Source organism: Danio rerio, chromosome 5, assembly GCF_052040795.2.
Source record: "Danio rerio strain M-AB ecotype USA chromosome 5, GRCz13ab, whole genome shotgun sequence".
Classification (NCBI taxonomy): domain Eukaryota; kingdom Metazoa; phylum Chordata; class Actinopteri; order Cypriniformes; family Danionidae; genus Danio; species Danio rerio.
Window position 1 is genome coordinate 61,666,992 of NC_141025.1, and position 19,084 is coordinate 61,686,075.

General features: G+C 52.9%; 2 protein-coding genes across 4 annotated transcripts in view; one reads left to right on the forward strand and one right to left on the reverse strand.

Moving 5' to 3' along the window:
- LOC147844409 (uncharacterized) overlaps positions 1–19,084 on the forward strand; it is a 681,160-nt gene that overhangs the window by 142,404 nt on the left and 519,672 nt on the right. The window lies entirely within an intron of this gene.
- On the reverse strand, positions 13,687–16,228 carry LOC147844412 (uncharacterized). Its single transcript, XM_087253000.1, has 2 exons — positions 14,279–16,228; positions 13,687–14,192 (listed from the first exon to the last, which is right to left on the reverse strand). Exons 1-2 carry the CDS (start codon positions 14,935–14,937, stop codon positions 13,718–13,720), a joined length of 1,134 nt encoding a protein of 377 aa, XP_087109126.1. The 5' UTR covers positions 14,938–16,228; the 3' UTR covers positions 13,687–13,717.

Consider the following 19,084-nt stretch of genomic DNA (forward strand, 5'->3'; position numbering starts at 1 on the left):
CGGAGCGGGTTCTCAGGCTAAAACCTGGCGGGTGCGGGCGGAAGCGGGAGCGTTGTCATCCGGACGTGTGTGTGTGTTTTTGTGTGTGTGTGGTATGGCGAGTACACGACTGTCTCCTTCGTTCGGTTATCCGTGGCACTATCCACTCGCCATAGTGTGGCAGCTAAAATCCACGCCTACACTATCGAGCGTGTATGAACTGTGATTACTTTTTAAATTGCTGATTAGCTATTGGCCATTTCCCTCTCTGACTGAAGGCAGTCGACCAATCGCGACAGACTGTCATCGGTCCAATCAGCGCAGATTAGCTTCGCGCTAAGGAGGGGTTTGGGAACAAATGAATCACTGGACGATTCATACAGGAGTCGCTGGGATAATTAGGTAAAAATAAATGCAGATTATAAGACCATGAAAGTGTTTTTTGACCTTGCATGCATATTAGACTGTTGTTGGAGACCCTTACAACCAAGATATGACCCTATTTCATGTATAATATGGGCTCTTTAATAATCAAAATCACTGAAGAAAAGAGAAACAAGAAACACAAACAGTGACTTGAGTTACAGCATTAAATAAAATAAAGTAAAATAAAACACCTTCAGTCTCAGCAGAGGATCATTAAACAACTCCACAAACAACAGCAGACACACTTATTACTGACTGGTTTGACTTCCATACCATTCTCATTGAGATCTAACAGAAATTTAGGTCTTTTTTTGTGTCACCGTAATGGAGTGAGGGGCTGGTTTAGTTGGGCTCTTCACCCTTGAACTCATTAATTTAAACTCCAACTGCAACAATTATCCAGTAGCTGCTGTATTTCATAAAACAGTAACATTACTGTAATACTAATTACTTTAGTATTACATTTACTGTAAAATGTAATACATCATTTTACTGTTTTCTTTTTTTACTGTAACACCAATTACAGTAGTGATACACATACTGCAAAACTGAAAACAGTATTTTACTGTACATTTTTACCATACAGAACTACGGTATTTTAATGTTACTTTTATTATTACTGTAAAGTATTTTACAGTTATCAATTGTTATTTTATTGTATTTAATAGTGCTTCTTTATAATGAGCAAAAATGTTCAAAAATTGCACAAATGTTATTTTAACGTTCAAGAAATACAAGAAAAATAAAGAAACTGAAACTTTAACTTCACAATAAAAGTTTATTGTTTAAACCCTACTGAAACAGTAGCAATTATTCAATTTAACACAGCAACAGAACACTAATGAACAATTGATCATTAAAACCAGTCAACAATTAATGTATCAAAAAGTATTACAATTTTAAAAACAGATGAAAATACTGCTACAAGACAGAAAATGATGAAGGTCAAATGATGTTGTGGAAAAGGGACTGTTACAACCTCTTTGATGTTAGTCTAGGGTAAAAGTAGTAACATTTAAAAGGTGTGGTACCTTTACAAGATGATGGGTGAAAGTAAAAGACACAAACAACAAAACTGCCAACAAAAGTGATTTAATGTACAAAAAAGTGAAATCAGAATAATGCCCAAATATATATATACAATAAGAAAAATATTTACAATATTAAAGTAACAAATTAAACAAAGTATCAAACAAAATTAGGTCAACTCAAGAGTAAGGGGACGCTAGTGAAGCCAAATCAAATAAATAAATATAACAAAACAATTCTAACGCATAAGCAAACCCCTTACCTCGCTAGAAGCATGAAAAGAAAAAGAAAAGAAAAATCTTCAGCGCCGAGCGCCGTAATCTTACCTATTCTGAACTAAAAACAAAACAAATACATAAGTGGCATTCACTTTCTTACCTGGTGTTTTAAACAATGGATTGACTACGTGTATGTAAGATGGAAGTCGTACGACATCTTCCCTGTCCGCCTTACTCTGAGGACAACGGGAACTCTCAATGATCTCTTTTGGGTTTGGCAGGTAAGAGTTGTGCCAAAGTAACAAACAAACAATCAAATATAAATGTACAGAAATCACAAAGTCGTTCAAAAATGGGCAGAAAATATTCGAAATAATTTTATCCAAATGAAAGTTAAGCAAAATTAACCAATAACAAAATCATGTCGGCAAAAATACACAAAAACGGGATCAAAGGAAAAGCGCACTGTCATCCGCTCTCCCTGGCGTCCTTATATGTGACAGCGCCACGTCACCCAATGATGAGTGACTGGTCTCCTGACCAATCGGCTTCCGCGAAGGCGGACCTAAAGGATATGACAGGTAGAAATGGGGAGAGAGAAAGAGAGGGAGAGAGAAAAAGAGAGAGAGAACGGGACGCAAAAATTCCACCAATATACGGCAACCGTTACAGGGACAGTGAAAAAGGGCAGCAGCACTTCTGATTAGAGATGCGCGGTTGGCGGTTATAGCCGCGTACTCCGCGGAAAAACCGCGGATCAGGCGGATGACGTAACGAAAAAATAATATTTTAATTAAATTCGGGTGGGTGTCGGGCGGTTGTACTGTTTTTATAGGCATAGCTGGCGCACCAACGAAAAAGCCTAGGACTGACTTCACAGAATGGGAGGAGGAATCGGATACACTAATTCTGGATGAAGTACAGAAGTATTCCTCTACAAACTTCCGTATAGACGGATCAGCAGAGGAAAATCTACTTCCTTTTGGGAGAAATAAGGCCAGTCATTCCCACGACTACAGCACCTTTCCAAGAGAATTCTATGCATTTCAGGAACAAGTGCTGCGAGCGAGCGCTCCTTCAGTGCAGCAGGGCGCATTATAGTGGCTATGCAGGCGCTCCTGTCTGAATCCTGACACTGTAGATGCTATTTTATTCCTGCATTGTGCCAAGAAAAAAATCAAACTAGACCTAAGGTCAGGCATATTAAACCAATTAGCCTATGTTATTTAGGCTACACATATGTTCAATATAAACTTTTGAGTTCGGTCAGCTGATAATTTTACGTTCATATTGGTTTAGCCTATTCTATTCTAGACATGTTGGCCTCGCTTTTACGTTCCGAGGCTAAGGTTATTTTGCCAGAATTTCTTTGTCGCAACTGGCGTAGTATTTCATTATGCTTCAAGTTTGAGGGGAATGGGGATAATCCTAAGTCCATGGGTTATTGGGGCACTTGTCATACATGCACTTAGCCTGGTCATACTTTATGTTCGCTCAAAGAGGGATGGCATATCTATTTTTCTAATTTAATTTCTAATTGTGGGGGTGACTGAGCCTACAAGGCTTAGGCACGATATGACGTTTTTATTAAAAAAATTTTCAACTGTTTGCCAAAGCATGCGACTATAGCCTATGCCTACATTAAGATATTTATGTTAATATTTTTTTACTGCCTGTTGTTTCTTTTGGCATATAAAATAGGTATTGTCTGATAGAGATATAAATAAAGGTTCATCTTGTCGCAGAACTGGTGTTGTTTCCGATTTCTACAAGCTCAATAACATCCACAGCAAAAAATAAAAAATAAATAAATAAAAAAATAGTCAAAAAACTGTGCCCATTAATTAGATGTGCAAGGCAATCAGGTACGTTTTTGGGGTTGCTATGGACAACTACAAATGTAAACATTATTAGGCTATAATGTAAATGACTTATTATTCTATCTATTTACTAAAAAATAAAGTGAAATAGGCATTTAGTAGTAGACTAAATAGCAGCATGTTGAAATGATGTGTCAATGCGTTTTCTATTAGGCTACAATAAAAAAAGTTGTATAGTACAGTGCGTTTAATTTAGGCTATTTATTTACTTTTGTCCCTGTGCGCCGATTGGAGACGGAGTTCACTGCTGATATTCTGAGAGCTCGGGTGTTTCTTATTTCTTATTTGTGCATCCTCGTTTCCTTTCCTTGCTTTCTTTCCTCGTGTTTCCACCCCACCGGGATACGAGGGAAGGACGCAAAAAAAAGACTCAAGGACCAAGGAATCGAATCAAGTGAAAAGACACGTCCTCGTATCTTTAGCGTCACTTCAAAGCATTGTCAATTAATGACTTGCACGTTTGGATTAACTGCATGTCTACATTAAAGTCATTCTCTATTCTATAATGATCAATAAAGAAACATTCATTTAATAATAAAAAGGAATAAGCCATTCAAATAAAGAGCCCAATCAGCAGATGGCGGGCGGGTGCGGTTTTAAAAATTGGTCAAAAATGTTACTGCGGATGGATGGCGGACGGATGATGAATTTTGTCATGCGGCTGCGGATGATATAATACCCCATCCGCGCATCTCTACTTCTGATGATCCTGCAAAAATGACAAGCAAAATCAATCACTGGAGTAAAAACTAATCATGCCTCAAATTATTTCATTCATTTAGAATGAATCATTCACAGAAGTAACCCTTCGTTTCCTGAGGGGGAGAACGGAAGTACTATAAGTGGATTTGATGTTCTAAATCCACGTATGGGTGACTCGGTTCAGAAGCTACTTGTCTGAAAGAGTATTGAACGGGCCAATGAAAGCAATGAATTGGCAGCGTAAGCTTGCGCAGGTGTGCTGCATCGCCAATTAACTGAGCATATAAGCACACCTGGCGCCAGCAAATGCTATCCTTTTTAAGCTGAAGAAACTTTTAACAGCTAAGGGACAGTCATTATGGCGACGGAGTATAGTACTTCCGTTCCCCCCCTCGGGGAACGAAGGGTTACTTCTGTAACCTCCCCTTCGGTTGGGGAACTCCAGTACTATAAGTGGATTTGATGTTCTAAATCCACGTATGGGAGTCCATTGAAAGCGCCATAATGACTGCACCTTACCAATGCCTCCGATAAGAGGGCAGTCAGGCAAGCGTAACGCACCCAAATCATGGAAGGCGCGGTCCTCCAACGTGCCCTTGGCCCTGACTTATTCCCACTTCAAAAGAAGCTTCACCGAATTGGTATATTTTTTTGGGAGTCGCTAGCGTCTAGATAATTCTAGGAAAATACAACAGTACGTTGGGAAGCATGCAATCCCGGTAGGGAGGACGCTGCGGAGACCATCCGCACCCAATAGGGAGACAAATGGAATTTCATATGGACTAACCCTAAGGATAGCGGATAGGGAAGGCACGGGTCCACCCAGGGGGGGGACTTAACCAAGGCGGAAAAAGCATATGGGGATCACCAGCGGGGATCGCACATAGCAGGCACCTATACCCAAAAACGCGGGCTGACCAGCGGGCAGACCTAACGTAGTGGGCCAGCGAGTGACTCCTCCGCTGAGTCAGTGCTGGGGGCCTTGGAGGAATCTGCAGGGCTCACCAAATAGGGAACTTTACTGACAGACAGGAAGGTCCACATCTCTCCGTGTTAGGGAAAAAAGGCACCGCAAGCGTGCTACAACACCCCACCGAGTTGTTTCCTCAATCACCAAAGGTACCTAACACCCTTGAGGAAACCGGCTCCACTCGCAGATTGTAAAACCTTGCAAATGTGTTGGGTGTCGCCCAGCCCGCAGCTCTACAAATGTCTGTTAAAGAAGCGCCGCGTGCACACGCCCAAGAGGATGCAATGCTCCGAGTGGAGTGCGCACGCACTCCCGGGGGACGCGGCTGACCTCTACTCAAATAAGCACATGAAATGGCCTCCACAATCTAGTGAGATAATCTTTGTTTAGACACCGCACTTCCCTGCTGCCGTCCGCCATAACAGACAAAGAGCGGCTCAGAAGATCTAAAGTACTGAGTACGGTCCACATAAATGCACAGGGCGCGAACTGGACAAAGTAAGGAAAGGGCTGGGTCTGCTTCCTCCGGGGGCAGCGCTTGCAGGGTTACTACCTGATCTCTAAAGGGAGTGGTAGGAACTTTGGGCACATAACCCGGGCGGGGTCTCAGGATAACGTGAGAATAAACCGGCCCGAATTCCAGGCACGAGTCACTGACCGAAAATGCCTCCAGGTCCCCGACCCTCTTAATGGAGGCCAACACGGCCAGCAGAGCTGTCTTCAGGGACAGAAATCTTAAGGATACTGAATCGAGTGGCTCGAAGGGATCAAATCGCAGGCTCATGAGAACGAGGGCGAGATCCCAAGTGGGCATGAGAGAGCGGCGAGTTGGATTAATTCGCCTAGCACCTCTGAGGAACTGGATGATAAGGTTATGCTTTCCCACGGTGCCGCCAGCCACCGCGTCATGGTAAGCGGAGATGGCGGCAACGTAAACCTTGAGAGTGGAGGGCGACAGCCTGCTATCCAACTTCTCTTAAAGGAAAGAGAGCACAACATTGATCTGGCAAGATCGGGGGTCTTCTCTGCGAGAGACACACCATTCAGTGAATAGACTCCACTTCAGGGCGTAGTCAGTGCTGGGGGCCTTGGAGGAATCTGCAGGGCTCACCGAATAGGGAACTTTACTGAGAGACAGGAAGGTCCACATCTCTCCGTGTTAGGGAAAAAAGGCACCGCAAGCATGCTACAACACCCCACCGAGATGTTTCCTCAATCACCAAAGGTACCTAACACCCTTGAGGAAACCGGCTCCACTCGCAGATTGTAAAACCTTGCAAATGTGTTGGGTGTCGCCCAGCCCGCAGCTCTACAAATGTCTGTTAAAGAAGACACACCATTCAGTGAATAGACTCCACTTCAGGGCGTAGGCGCACCTCGTGGAGGGGGCTCTAGCCTGAGTGATGGTATCAACCACCGCGGACGGCAGGTTACCTAAATCTTCCTCGGGTCTAGGGACCACACGTGGAGGTTCCAGAGATCGGGGCGAGGGTGCCAGATGGTGCCTTGTCCCTGAGAAAGTAGGTTCTCTCTCAAAGGGATCTGCCAGGGGAGGGCCGTCGTGAGGAGGGAGAGCTCTGATATCCAGGTCCGGTTGGGCCAGAGGGGCGCAACTAACAGAACCTGCTCCTCGTCCTCCCTGATCTTGCACAGTAACTGCGCGATCAGGCTCACTGGGGGAAACGCATACTTGCGTATGCCCCGATGCCTGCTGTGGGCCAGTGCATCCGTGCCGAGAGTACTCTCAGTCAGGGAATAAAACAACTGGCAATGAGCGTTCTGGGGGAAGCAAACAGATCGATCTGGGCCTCCCCGAATCGCGCCCATATCAGCTGAACAGACTCGGGGTGGAGTCTCCATTCTCCAAAGTGAATCTGCTGCCGTGAGAGCGCATCGGCTACACGGTTGAGCATACCTGGCATGTGAATGGCGCGCAGCGACTTCAGCCGCCGGTGACTCCAGAGGAGCAGATACCCCCCATGCAGTTGATATACGCTGCCGCCGCCGTACTGTCCGTCCTGACCAGCACGTGTTGCTGCTCCAGTACCAGAGAAAAACGGCGGAGAGCAAGGAACACTGCCAACAGCTCTGGGCGATTGATATGCCAATGCAGCTGGGCACCTACCCACAGGCCCGCAGCTGCATGCCCACGACACACGGCTCCCCAGCCTGTGCTGGAAGCATCTGTTGAGACAACATGACAACATGACTGGACGCCTGTCCCAGAGGCACACCGGCCTGCAGGAACGAGGGGTCGTTCCAGGGGCTGAGGGTGCGGCAACACAGCGCAGTAACAGAGACTCGGTGTGCGCCCGCATGCCATGCGCGTCTTGGAACTCGATCTTGAAGCCAGTGCTGAAGTGGTCTCATATGGAGCAGTCCGAGCAGTGTGACAGCCTCCAGGAGCCTCTGAAAATATTTCAGTGGGACCACTATTTTGCTGTTGAGCTCCCTCAGACAGTTCAGCAGCAGGCGAGCGCGCTCTCCGGAGAGGCGCGCTACCATGGTGACCGAGTCCAGCTCCATCCCAAGAAAAGAGATCCTCTGCACCGGGGCGAGTTTGCTCTTTTTCCAGTTGACCTGCAACCCCAATAGGCGAAGATGCCGGAGCACCTCGTCTCTGTGCGCAGTCAATTGCTCCCGAGAGTGGGCAAAAATCAGCCAATTGTCGAGATAATTGAGTATGCGGATGCCCGCGAGCCGAAGGGGCGCTAGGGCACCCTCCGTGAGTTTGGTGAAGACCCGCGGAGACAGAGAGAGCCCGAAGGGGAGGACCTTGTACTGCCACGCTCGACCTTCCAACGCAAACCGCAGAAACTGGCGGTGGCGTGGAAGAATGCAGACATGAAAATACGCGTCCTTCAGGTCTATGGTTGCAAACCAATCCTGAGGGCGGACGCATCGGCGGATGCGCTTCTGCGTAAGCATTCTGAACAACAGCTTGTGAAGGCAGCGGTTCAAAACGCGCAGATCTAGGATGAAGTATGGGCTGAAAAACCTGCTCTCCATCTCGGCTGGAGGTACCGGCTCGATTGAACCCTTCGCCAGGAGGGCAGCAATCTCCTCTCGCAAGACAGGGGCGGACAGGGGATTGACCCTGGGGAAATACACGCCCGTGAACTTGGGAGGCCGTTTGGAGAACTGTAGTTCATAGCCGAGTCTGATCGTGTGTATGAGCCACCGCGAGGGGCTGGCCCGCGCTAAACAGGCAGGCAGAGCCCTCGCTAATGACGTCATCGCAGCAATCGTTGACGTACCCGTGGAGCGGGTGTGCTGATATGGGGAGCGTGAGGGTCCCACAGAAGAGCTGGAGGAGAGCGATACACTCTGGCTCCTCACCCTGACTCCGGAGGGGGGGGCTTGGGGGCTGGGAGAAGGGAGACCGTCCCCCCAGCGCCCGTGAGCCGCTGGCGGAGTATGCAGACCCTGCGAGCTGAGAGGCAGCGCATCCCAGACTGGCAGGGTTTGAACTGTGACATCCAGGGAAGGGGAAAAATGCTCTTTGTTCGAAACTTTGGTGGCACTGAAAAGTACTGTTGGAATATGGGCCCCGTCTTCCAGCGGGGAAAGAGCAAGTTTCCTCCTCTCCGGATGGCCTGTCTCAGGGACGGTTGCGGTCCGTTTACCGGACTTAGCGGCGCCCTGGGCAGAAGGGGCTGCCGGCTTCCGGCGTGCTCGATGCGCCCGCTTCGCCGGAGGCGGAGGCGGGGGAGTGGCCGTTGGCAGGCGCCCTCGGCGAGGAGCAGTGGAGGTGGATGGCACGGCGTGGGACGGAGCAGGCTTACGGTCCCGCCGATAGATGACATTGCTTATCGCATCCGACTGCTCCTTCACCGCCTTGAACTCCTGGGTGAATTCACCGACGGTGTCACCAAACAGGCCAGCCAGGGATATGGGCGAGTCAAGAAAGCGAACTTTGTCAACATCGCGCATATCTGCCAGGTTTAGCCAGAGGTGGCGTTCCTGGACCACAAGTGTGGACATCGTCTTCCCCAGTGCGCACGCGGCGGACTTAGTAGTCCGGAGAGCATAGTCAGTTGCAGTGCGCAGCTCGTGTAACAAGCCTGGGTTAGACCCACCCTCGTGCAGCTCGGCCAGCGCCTACGCTTGGTAGCGCTGGTAGGTGGCCATCGCGTGCAAGGCGGAAGCTGCCTGGCCCGCAGCCTTGTAAGCTCTTGCTCCGAGGGAGGCAGATAACCTACAGGCTTTGGACGGGAGAAGGGGGGGACCGCGCGAAGTAGGGGCGCCACGCGGACAAAGATTGACTGCAATGGCGCGCTCCCCTGGCAGCCATACCCCCTGGCAGCTCCACCATCCAGGGTGGTGAGGGCAGAGGCGGACGCAGTGCGGGCAGAGAAAGGTGCCCTCCAGGACTGCGTGAGCCTATTGTGCACTTCCGGGAAGAAGGGGACGAGAGGCTTCAAAGGCTTCGCCTTTTGGTCCTCTACGTAACACCCATCTAGTCAGTCTGGCCGCGGGACTGGGGGATGAACCATCTCCAACCCGACGGCCGAAGCAGCCCGAGAAAGCACGGCCAACATGTCCGCTTCAGGATCCGTTTTGACGGCGCTCGCTTGCCCAGAGGGGGCGAGCGGGTCCGGATCATCGTCGGACAATGAAAGCCCACCCTCCGATGCCGCGGAGGACATCTGATCTCCGGTGTCAGCGAGCGTGAGAGCTACCATCTGATTAGACGGATCACTCCCAGCACCAGAAGCTTGGATGGAGCGCTTGGAGGAGCGAGAGGTCCGCGAGCCCTTAGGCGGCGGATTATCTTTCGCTGGAACCCTCAGATCTACCCGAGCGCCCGCTCCAGAGCAGGAGGTGACAGGGGTGGCTCACTCTCTTACGAAAGTTAGCCGCGATCTCAACTGCGCGACGGTCATGGCATCGCAGTGACGACATGAACCGCCACCGAGCACCACATTAACATGCTGGACCCCCAAACATGTAATGCAGTGATCGTGCCCATCATCCGGAGCCAGGAAACCCCGCAACCAGAAACGCACAGTCGGAGCGCTATCCTGAAAAGGACGTGGTGCACGACTGTGTTGCTCTTTTAGGAAACTGAAACAATACGCACCGCTCTAGAGGACTGGACCCAAAGGGGCGCCAGGCAAGGGAGAAAACCCAGCTCGACCGTCTGCCGCTGCGTGGACTCGCTCTGGACTTGGAGACACTCGTTCGCTCGATGTGGCTGAAGACAGCAAGAGGAACCTTCATGAAGCTCGATCAGAAAAGTCTCTGAAGCGAAAAGGATAGCGTTTGCTGGCGCCAGGTGTGCTTATATGCTCAGTTAATTGGCGATGCAGCACACCTGCGCAAGCTTACGCTGCCAATTCATTGCTTTCATTGGCCCGTTCAATACTCTTTCAGACAAGTAGCTTCTGAACCGAATCTCCCATACGTGGATTTAGAACATCAAATCCACTTATAGTACTGGAGTTCCCCAACCGAAGGGGAACTGAAGAGTAGTCAAGCAGTCTATTTCATGAAATGTTTGTGATAATATTTTGCGGTCAATTCATATTACTGTAATTCAATATGCAATTATGGCATGTCAGTGAGACAAATAAATATTATTACACCTCCCCAGTGACATTTTCTCAAATTAAATCATCATGACGTTACTGTGCACAGCATCAGTAAAACGTTAAGAATAATTTAAATACCAATTTTTTTAAAACAGTCACTGCTGATTACAAACTAAAATATAAAAAATAGGCTTTCAGAAATCCTGAATGCATGATAATATGAAAATTTATTACTCACTGATGTCGAAGCACTTCCAGGTTGTCAGAGATGTAGACAGGACAGAATATGTGCCATCATATGAGATCTTGTGCAGCCTTTGTTGGACATCAAGGTAGTATGTTCACCCACACTGTGAAAAAAAAAAATCTGTTATTTTACATGTTTACATTACATTTTCCCAGCAGCTAGGGTAATAGAGTCATTTGGTTAAGTCAAGTGGTTTAAAATATTTTTATTTATTAAATACTTGCTTATCCATATATAGATGTAAAAGTAACCAAAATAAATAATTTAGTAAAATATGAGGGATACTAAGCATGTTTGGTCTACAGAGAGAAGTAAACATTTACTTTAAGCATTGATCCTAATGAATCTATTTCTGAACTACATCCAACCTCGCCTCGGAAACAGCATTTTTGAGCATTTAGATCAGGGGTGCTCAACCCTGTTCCTGGAGATCTACCTTTCCGCAGAGCTCACCTGCAATCTTGATCAAGAACACCTGTCTTTATTTACCAAGTGCTCCTTCAGATACTATTTAGTTTGTTTAGTTGTGTTTGATCAGGGTTGGAGCTAAACTCTGCAGAAAGGTCGATCTCCAGGAACAGGGTTGAGCACCCCTGTTTAAGACAATGAAAAATAAGACATCTAGATGATATTATATATTCAATCATTTGTGAAATTTAAATGACTTATATTCAGTATATACACATAACATAAAATTAGAATAAGAATAAAAACATAATACTCTATGCCAAATAAAATACTTCAGATCTAAATAAAGCCGGTGTTTTTACCTAAAGGTTCCTTTCCTCCATAAAGTTAACCTCCACTCCACAGCTGCCCTGTCCTGACCTATTCATGCATCTCTAAGGACCGAGCTGTCCTGGGAGAAGCTTGCTAATATACAGAATTGGACTCAAGGCCTTCTGGGCGTTCAAAGCATTTGCAGACCTGGACAGATTTGTCCAGCCCATCACCCCCTTGTGCTGGAAAAGGGATTCATTCTCCCTATGAGCTATCAACCAAGGCTGAACCTGGACGGGGGCGTCCCGCGAGTCACTTTTAACACTCAAGGCAGGGATAGTTTGTCCCAATTGGAACGTAGCCAAGGCAGAACCTGGACGAGGGCATCCCACGTGACACTTTTAACACACAAGATAGGGCTAATCTGTCCCAATCGGAACGTAGCCAAGGCAGGACCTGGTCGCAGCAGGCATACAGCGTTGAACTAAGAAGACAGGGCTCATTTTTGTCCCCACTGAATTTACTTTTACCACACAGATAATAAATAAAAGGAATAATGAAGACACTGAACACCATTTGACCGTTAAGTTGTACAATATTTATTCAGGACGATTCAGAGTCTTCTGTTTGTTCGAGCGGGCGAGCGCCCTGGCTTTTCCCTTTGGCAGGGCGCCATGGCAGCGTCCTCCTGCTGGTTCCCTCCTGGAAAAGAGACACATAAAGGGAAGTTAGCCAATGCCATACGTTCTGCTGTCCACGCCAAAGAGAATGTGATTTTTACCAGGGGAGAGACGGAAGTCTCTGTCCTCTTGCGCCCTTTCCGCGGGGGGCTTTCAGTGCCCGCTGCCTCCCCATCCTCCTCCTCCTCCTCCTCCTCCACCAGGGCCCTTTCAAAGAGTCTGCGGCGCTCGCGTGCTTGGAGAGGTCCGAGGTGAAGTGCGTAGAACTTATCTGAGGTTGAAGTGTCATGGCACATGAATTGCGCCACCTTGCGGCGATCCTCTGAAGAGTGTGCATTCTTTGCCTGCGTCGGAGAGAGACAGAAGCTTGATTAGGATAGAAGCCGCCGCTGGTAGTTACAGGGGCGTCACAATGCCTACTCACATGAGTCACGATCGCAGTGCGTACGTCAGTAAAGGTGGGTTTGCCTGGAAGGCCCATACTGAGCCAAGCAGACTGAAAGTACTTGTTCAGGGTCCGACAAGGACTGGCTCTGGAAGTGAAAAAGAAATAGGTAGCCTGGCTCCCTCCGGGGAGACCAGCCCGCAGCGCCAAAAACCTGCGGAACCAGCTGTATTCCTCCCTGTTTAGGGACAGCTGAGCCGCCCCAAAGGCTCTGTTTGTTTTGTGAGTGGTAATCTGACATCAGAGAACAAGCAGTGAGTGAGTGAGTGAGTGAGTGAGTGAGTGAGAGAGCATGCTACTGGTGACCCCCACCTTACTTGCGCCATACTCACGTTAATGACATAAGCAGACTCGTCGGGGCTTCTGGAGGCCTCTTCAACCTCCTGGATTGTGAGATTCTGGAAGACTCCACAGCGGTGCCCAGAGATGGAGGTTAGGTAGCCAGTCAGAAAGCCATAGAAGCGCCACTGTTGCCTAGTGCTTGGGTTGGATTCGAGGCTATCTGGTGAAGGACATTAGACAGATTAGACCACCGACGGTTCTATTTCCTTTCTGGGTCACCAACAGCTCTTGGCTGCTGGTGACTTGTTCTCCGGGGCGCCAGCAGCTCAAACAACAGCTGCTGGTGGCCCGGAGAGGAATTGTGCGTTTCTTCTTCAGGGGCACCAGCAGGACTGCTGGTGCCCCTGAAGAAGAAACGCACAATTCCTCTCCGGGCCACCAGCAGCTGTTGGTTCATCCAGCCACGTCGGTCTGCCCCCCTTCCCCCCCGAATGAGTCCCATTCGCGGGGGAGAGGGGCAGACAGACGTGGCTGGATGAACCAAGGGCTGTTGGTGCCCCGGAAGAACGAACAGGGGGAATCGCTGGAACGGCGGAAGGGCTTGCTTACTTAGCAGGGCGGGAATTTTCCTCCCAGCGGTCCGGTGACAGCGCACCAGGCTGGCCTTGGGGATCAGTCGGCTTTCCTTCGCCTGCTTGGTCCTTACCTCGTGCACGACGACACGCCGGCGTATGCCGCGGATGAGGGCTCTGACCTCCCTTCGAATCAGAACCAGAGCCGTGCTGGAGAGCTGACAGGCGGCCGGCGGCGTCTCCGAGAGGTAGTCTAGGAACTGAGCCACGTTCTTCAGGTAGTGCTGCCTGGTGGGCTCGGCCATGCGCGTCTGACCTAGCCGGGCGGCCCACGCTCGGATTCGGGCTGGTTGGTTGAGGAAGAGGAAGTCCCCTGGCTCCGCGGTGCCCCTGGCCATGTAACCAAGGAAGGCTTTGATTCTCCCCAGCTTCGAAGTGACGTTGTTCCGCAGGCGGGGGGTGGGCTCGCTGCCCAGTTGGTACCCTTCGAACTCCCCCAAGAGAAGGTCTGTGGAACGAGCACAACCAAGAGTCAACTTCCCCGAAGCCACACACCCAGCAGAGCGACAGTGACGTGCCTGAAATATACTCAACTCAGCGCGGGGACGTGGTCCGGGAACGGGTAGGCAGTGGGCTCCAAAGCCTCCGGAGGCTCGGGGGGCGTCGGACCTCCGGCCGCCCCTCGCCCGGGAGGCGGTGGTGCAGGAGGCGACCTGGTTCTCCTGGCCCTCTTCCTCCTCCTTCTCCCCCCTTCTCCCTTCCTTAGCTCCCGGTAGAGGCGTGTGATTTGGAGCAGGGTGGACCGCATCTTGGTAACCTGTTTCCCCAGGTCCGTGAGCTGAGCCTGTATGCGCTCGGTGGCGCGCCTGCAGCCGCGGTCGGCGCACGGGCGGCCGGCCTCTGGGTCCTCCGAGTCCCGCTCCCCCTCGGAGGACGATGCTAGCTGGGACACGACGGGGATTGCAGGCTGGGTGGACCGCAGTCACTGCAACTCCCGAGCTACTTTCCGGCGTTTCGCCCTCCCCATAGCCTCTTTCCTTCCCGAGGTCGAGAGCTCCGCGTGCTGCCTCAAGTGCCTGTCTAGGCGGGCTGGCGTCCGGCGACATCCCGGGACCGGGCACGGTGTCTTCCGCGTGTCCACGCGGCCGGCGGCCAGCGCGAGAAGCAGCCGCTTCTCGTCCGAGTTGGCCACCTTGTGAACGGCCGTCAGGTGAGGCGCAAGCCGGCTGTAGACGTTGAAGCATAGGGCACATTCAGCCATGACCGTGCTAGAGCCAATGCAGAGGGGGAAAGGGGCCCGCACGCCACGTGCGGCGGTTAATAAGCGGCCGGAGGCGGCGTCCACTTCCGCGTCATGACGTTGGTGCACCCGTATTTCTTAAAGGGGAAGGACACCCCCCCCGCACCAGGAGGTGTAAGCTGATGCCCTACGGAGATCCATTCGGTTCAAGCCTTATATTGTTACGACTTCTCAAGTAGGGGGGAGAGGGGTGTCCACCTCACTCCCTTCCCCCCTTTTCAAAGGAACCAGAGGGGGTGTCCCGTTAAACAATGCACCCCACCGCCCCTTCATCGTTGCCCCGGTCAGCGGTTCGACACCTCTCTCTCTTGTCACGACTCGAGTTGGGGAAGGGGTGTCCCACCTCACTCCCTATCCCCCCTTCATTTTGCTGTTCTGGCCAGCGGGAGCTTTTCCACAGCCATTCACGTTCACTTTTTCCACCCCAAAACGGGGATTGTTTGAGCCCCATTGGGGGGGGGGGACAGCTCCACACGCGCCAGCCGTGGGAGCTTTTGTGACCTGCTACAACCAACATGGAATACGCACCAACCATCGAAAGGGGAGTCCAGACAGCCCGTAACCCCGGCACCACTGACCCTGGCACGTTTCACCTCGCCGGAGTCCACTAGCTTCCCCTCCCAACCAACCACCCTCACTCCCCCGGGAGCAGGGTAGGCGGGGTGGGGGTCAGCCGGGAGCCAGCAAGGATAAACCCAGGGGGTGGGCGGCGTTGCGGGCGGACGGACGGGATGCAGACGCACACACTCGGGCGGGGGTAGAATCGAAGCCCACACCAGCTCGTTCCCTACGCTGCCCCTGGGGCCTCGATTCACCACGCCGGGTGACTCGACCGAACCCACCGAACATCCCCCAGCCCTCGCAGGGCGAGGGGCGTGGGGCGGGGGCACGGGCCGAGTATCGGCGCGGGGGAAACGGAGTCCAGGGGGGCGGGCTGGCGGGCAGGCTGAGCAGCAGACAAGCTCTGGGTCATTTAGCCAGACGGGCCATCTGGGTCCTTTACCCACAGATCGGGGCGGGAAGGGGGGGCGCTGTGTGCGGAGGGACACCCCCACGCCTCCCTGACAGAGCGCCCAGGACGGGGAGGATCTGCCACACCCATAGAGGCCGACCCCATTGGTGCTTTGGGGGGCCTGGGTGGGGGCCTGGCCCCTGGGGCGCCACACTAGCTCCTATCGATCAGTCACCGTGGGGTCTGGCGACTGGACTGTCAGAGACTAAGTCCATATTTCTTCGCCTTCCCCGAAAACCTGATGGCAGGTCAGAGATTGTGGGTGTCGGGCAAAAACCTCCAGGCGCGGGACGTCCCGACAAGCAGGCCGGGAAGGGTGGTCTCCCGTCGGGCATGGTTTGGTGGGCTCGGGCCTGGGTCTAACCAACGCCCCGGTGAGCGCCAGGCATAACGTATTCCTGTTGGACCTTTTGGCGCTAGATGCGTAAAGATGTGCCGCTGGTGAACCATTGATGGAGCCGCTGGTGAACCATTAATGGGGCCTCTGAGATCCAGCGTTGGGGAGGCCGGTGCCCGGCGCGCTCTGCCCGGGGTACACACACCCTTCTTGGGGAGCGAGCCCAGCCCCTCTCCCTGGCCTGGGGCCTCTGAGATCCAGTGTTGGGGAGGCCTGTGCCCGGCGCGCTCTGCCCGGGGTACACACACCCTTCTTGGGGAGCGAGCCCAGCCCCTCTCCCTGGCCTGGGGCCTCTGAGATCCAGCGTTGGGGAGGCCTGTGCCCGGCGCGCTCTGCCCGGGGTACACACACCCTTCTTGGGGAGCGAGCCCAGCCCCTCTCCCTGGCCTGGGGCCTCTGAGATCCAGCGTTGGGGAGGCCGGTGCCCGGCGCGCTCTGCCCGGGGTACACACACCCTTCTTGGGGAGCGAGCCCAGCCCCTCTCCCTGGCCTGGGGCCTCTGAGATCCAGCGTTGGGGAGGCCTGTGCCCGGCGCGCTCTGCCCGGGGTACACACACCCTTCTTGGGGAGCGAGCCCAGCCCCTCTCCCTGGCCTGGGGCCTCTGAGATCCAGCGTTGGGGAGGCCTGTGCCCGGCGCGCTCTGCCCGGGGTACACACACCCTTCTTGGGGAGCGAGCCCAGCCCCTCTCCCTGGCCTGGGGCCTCTGAGATCCAGCGTTGGGGAGGCCTGTGCCCGGCGCGCTCTGCCCGGGGTACACACACCCTTCTTGGGGAGCGAGCCCAGCCCCTCTCCCTGGCCTGGGGCCTCTGAGATCCAGCGTTGGGGAGGCCGGTGCCCGGCGCGCTCTGCCCGGGGTACACACACCCTTCTTGGGGAGCGAGCCCAGCCCCTTTCCCTGGCCTGGGGCCTCTGAGATCCAGCGTTGGGGAGGCCGGTGCCCGGCGCGCTCTGCCCGGGGTACACACACCCTTCTTGGGGAGCGAGCCCAGCCCCTCTCCCTGGCCTGGGGCCTCTGAGATCCAGCGTTGGGGAGGCCGGTGCCCGGCGCGCTCTGCCCGGGGTACACACACCCTTCTTGGGGAGCGAGCCCAGCCCCTCTCCCTGGCCTGGGGCCTCTGAGATCCAGCGTTGGGGAGGCCTGTGCCCGGCGCGCTCTGCCCGGGGTACACACACCCTTCTTGGGGAGCGAGCCCAGCCCCTCTCCCTGGCCTGGGGCCTCTGAGATCCAGCGTTGGGGAGGCCTGTGCCCGGCGCGCTCTGCCCGAGGTACACACACCCTCCGGCGGCAAGCGCTGGTTCCAAAGGACCCCCTAGATTTGCACCTAATCACCAGCCGTGCCCGGGCACCCCACTATTAAGCCCGGGGACACTAACTCCTCCAAACCGCATGGATCAGACAGACGTGCTGCTGGTGACCCAACTGGCCAAGACGTACCGCTGGTGGCCCAATCGGTCTTTGGGTTTGTGAATGGGTCACCACCGGCCCTGGGCTCGTGTATGGGGCACCAGCCGCACGTCGTTTTAGCCTCCGTCAGCGGTGGGGTCTTATGTTTGCTGCGGGAATATGAGCGCTGGGAGGCGGGTTAGCAGCTCAGCAATGGACCCCTAGCTCCCCCGGGTTCGAACGCATCTCTTGGGGCTTCTTTGATTGCCTTTGAGGCCTGGGTCTTTGGCTGAACCAGGGCAGTTACGCGCACCTAGCTCCCCCGGGTTCGAACGCATCTCCTGGGGCTTCTTTGATTGCCTTTGAGGCCTGGGTCTTTGGCTGAACCAGGGCAGTAACGCGCACCTAGCTCCCCCGGGTTCGAACGCATCTCCTGGGGCTTCTTTGATTGCCTTTGAGGCCTGGGTCTTTGGCTGAACCAGGGCAGTAACGCGCACCTAGCTCCCCCGGGTTCGAACGCATCTCCTGGGGCTTCTTTGATTGCCTTTGAGGCCTGGGTCTTTGGCTGAACCAGGGCAGTAACGCGCACCTAGCTCCCCCGGGTTCGAACGCATCTCCTGGGGTTTCTTTGATTGCCTTTGAGGCCTGGGTCTTTGGCTGAACCAGGGCAGTTACGCGCACCTAGCTCCCCCGGGTTCGAACGCATCTACTGGGGCTTCTTTGATTGCCTTTGAGGCCTGGGTCTTTGGCTGAACCAGGGCAGTTACGCGCACCTAGCTCCCCCGGGTTCGAACGCATCTCCTGGGGCTTCTTTGATTGCCTTTGAGGCCTGGGTCTTTGGCTGAACCAGGGCAGTTACGCGCACCTAGCTCCCCCGGGTTCGAACGCATCTACTGGGGCTTCTTTGAATGCCTCTGGGGCCTGGGTCTTTGGATGAACCAGGGCAGTTGCGCGCACCTAGCTCCCCCGGGTTCGAACGCATCTCCTGGGGCTTCTTTGAATGACTTTGGGGCCTGGTTCGATCAACCGCGAAATCGGAAATTGCACTAAGTCCTTCATATGTGTCTGTTATCGAAAACTTGACGGCAGGTCAGCGAAACCCAGGGACGCGCTACCCCCCCCTCCAGGCGTGGGTCATGCCGGAGAGAGTGGTCTCTATCCGGGCATGGCTTGGTGGGCTCTCCCCTGGGTCTAACCGACTCCCCCGGTGAGCGCACTAATGTTTCAGCTGATGCGTAAATTGGTACCGCTGGTGCACCATTGGCCTCCAGGGCTCCATGTCCCGCGCTCTTTGCCCAATACACC

Excerpts from the sequence above, each read along its gene's own strand:
- LOC147844412 (XM_087253000.1), bottom strand. The coding sequence starts at position 14,937 with ATGTGCCCTATGCTTCAACGTCTACAGCCGGCTTGCGCCTCACCTGAC. Across the intron at positions 14,193-14,278 it reads GGACCACGTCCCCGCGCTGA|ACCTTCTCTTGGGGGAGTTC; the intron begins GTTGAGTATATT and ends CTCGTTCCACAG.